Source organism: Corticium candelabrum, chromosome 3, assembly GCF_963422355.1.
Source record: "Corticium candelabrum chromosome 3, ooCorCand1.1, whole genome shotgun sequence".
Taxonomy (NCBI): domain Eukaryota; kingdom Metazoa; phylum Porifera; class Homoscleromorpha; order Homosclerophorida; family Plakinidae; genus Corticium; species Corticium candelabrum.
Window position 1 is genome coordinate 810,874 of NC_085087.1, and position 2,147 is coordinate 813,020.

The 2,147-nt window shown below is 39.3% G+C and overlaps 1 protein-coding gene across 2 annotated transcripts in view; it reads right to left on the reverse strand.

Annotated features, from left to right (window-relative positions):
- Positions 1-1,591: 1,591 nt before the first annotated feature.
- LOC134176796 (sodium/potassium-transporting ATPase subunit alpha-3-like) overlaps positions 1,592-2,147 on the reverse strand; it is a 47,589-nt gene continuing 47,033 nt past the window's right edge. Inside the window, exons 26-27 of one of the 2 annotated variants that reach the window (XR_009969360.1) lie at positions 1,841-1,932; positions 1,593-1,785 (exon numbers count right to left, since the gene is read on the reverse strand). Coding sequence is in view for 1 of the 2 variants with exons in the window: in XM_062643457.1 (XP_062499441.1) it covers positions 1,906-1,932 (27 nt within the window). In the remaining variant the exon portion in view is untranslated. Of the gene's footprint in view, positions 1,933-2,147 lie in introns of both variants that reach the window. The other variant, XM_062643457.1, reaches the window with a different exon arrangement.

Below are 2,147 nucleotides of genomic sequence, written 5' to 3' on the forward strand. Positions count from 1 at the left end.
CCTCGTTTCTTTGAGCATCTTCCAGAAGAGCAAAAAGAAGAAAATGCACCCAATGACACTTGAAGATATGGCACATAGCAAAATTCCTTGTTCTACAAGTAGAATAAGTATCCTTAAAGTACGTGTGTGAATGCAGTTAAGTTTAAAGGGTAACTGACATAAAAAATTAAATAATTTTATTGCAATTCTTGTTAGTTCTTAACGTTCGTATACCCAAAAAATTAAAAGTATAATTTCTGAAGCTACATTCTAAGATATTGAGGCGCAGAGTTGCTTCCAGATGTTTAGTAGGCGTACACCCGTTGTGACGTCACAAGAGGAACAGAAGTGGCTAGCGCGCATGCTGGCAATAGAAAAGTCCTACGATAAAGTAAATGTCTGGTTGTCTGCTGGCTGCAGTAATGCGCTCAGAAAGAAAGCGTGGCTTTGATTCGCTTCTCCAACAATGCCAAGATGTGAAAGAAATGGGCAACGCGAGTGAAACAAGCGAGAAATTGGTGAGATGAGCCAACTACACGTTCAGACCCGTTTAGTGCGTATTCTCAACCGGAATGTTCAAAACGAAAGATTACATTAGTAGGAGGCTTGGGCTTCACCCAAGGTAAAATGAGACTAGCCTGAAGCATCAAGCTGCACTGGCAATTTGTAATAGACAAAGCCATTGCAAGGTGGCAATGTGAGAAAGCCAACAAATATAGAAGATGAGAAAGGCTGAAAGAAAGACTAAGAAATAAAGGGTAAGTCCTGTAAAATTCTAACGATCGATAGAGTTGCTTGTGACTATTTTCTACCTACTGTTAGAGCATGGAAGTAAGTTTGAACCAAAGAGATGAGCTTCTCTTGATGTTGATGTGGATTACGTCGACAATGCTGAAGAATATGATCATTGTCCTGGTGTTAGTCCTGGACTCCAATACATAGCATTTGTAAGTATATGAGTGTGAAGTTTTTTCATTCCTTACTGTTGGTTGCAATGGCAATTGTTGTTGTTGCTGTTGTTGTTAGTGGTGGTGTGTTTCTGGTTTGTTTAGAATTAGGTCGACTGTCTATGTGCTTACAACATCTTGGCAAATGGCTACAGTAGAAATGCTAGCACACATGCAATAGAATATCAAGAGCTTAAAATATTACAAAAGTAATGTTGCTTTTACAGATTGTTGTTGGCTGCTTTGTATAAAATGGAAATTCCATGAGGTCACAATGTCAGAAGACACTTTAAGACGTTATAGAGTATCTCAAGTAAAAGAAACCCATCAATAATTATGGTTAGGGTTTTCATGTGAAACATAATTGTCACTGGAACTACCAGTGAATGGTGTTATTTTTGTTTGTAGGTTGTGAGTGTTGAACTTCTGAAGATTGTAATCAATTACCAGCAATCCTCCCACCCATCCTTTTGCAGCAGTTTCAAACATCCTCATAAATTAGAGTCTGAGATAATCATAAATCATTAGAGTACGTTTAATTAAGAGAGATTTCATAATCTTGTTGGTTCTGACCATGGGTAACTGATTCTCAAACATTCGTTTGTATAAAACGAAAAAAGGTGAGAAGAAGCCAGGTGAGAAGAAGCCAGGTGAGCAGAAGCCAGTTAAATCTGGATTTCTGATATCAATTCATGATCCCATTAATTGGTGAGTATGGATGGCAGTACAACTCATGTTCTCTCCAACCCACTTCCAGCACACGGAGTCTTGAGAATTGATGATATACTGCCACTGTATATACTAAATGGTATCTCCTGCACATGCAATGAAGCTCATCTCTTGCATGCTGTAGCAGTATCTACTGGAGAAAATTGTCACGAGCAAGTCTATCGTTAGAATTCTACAGGACTTACCCTTCATTTCTCAGGCTTTCTTTCAGCCTTTTCTCTCTTCTGTATTTGTTGACTTTCTCACATTGTCACATTGCAATCCTCTCAATGGCTTCCTAGTACACAAATCGTCAGTGCAGCTTGATGCTTCAGGATTCAGTCTCCTTTTACTTTAGGTAAAAGCCCAAGCCTCATAGTAACACTATCCTCTGTTTCGAAACATTCCGACTGAGAATACTCATTAGACGGGTCTGAACGTGTGGTTGGCCTGTCCCACCGATTTCTCGCTTGGTTCCTCACGCTGCTCAATTCTTTGACATCTTGGCATTAC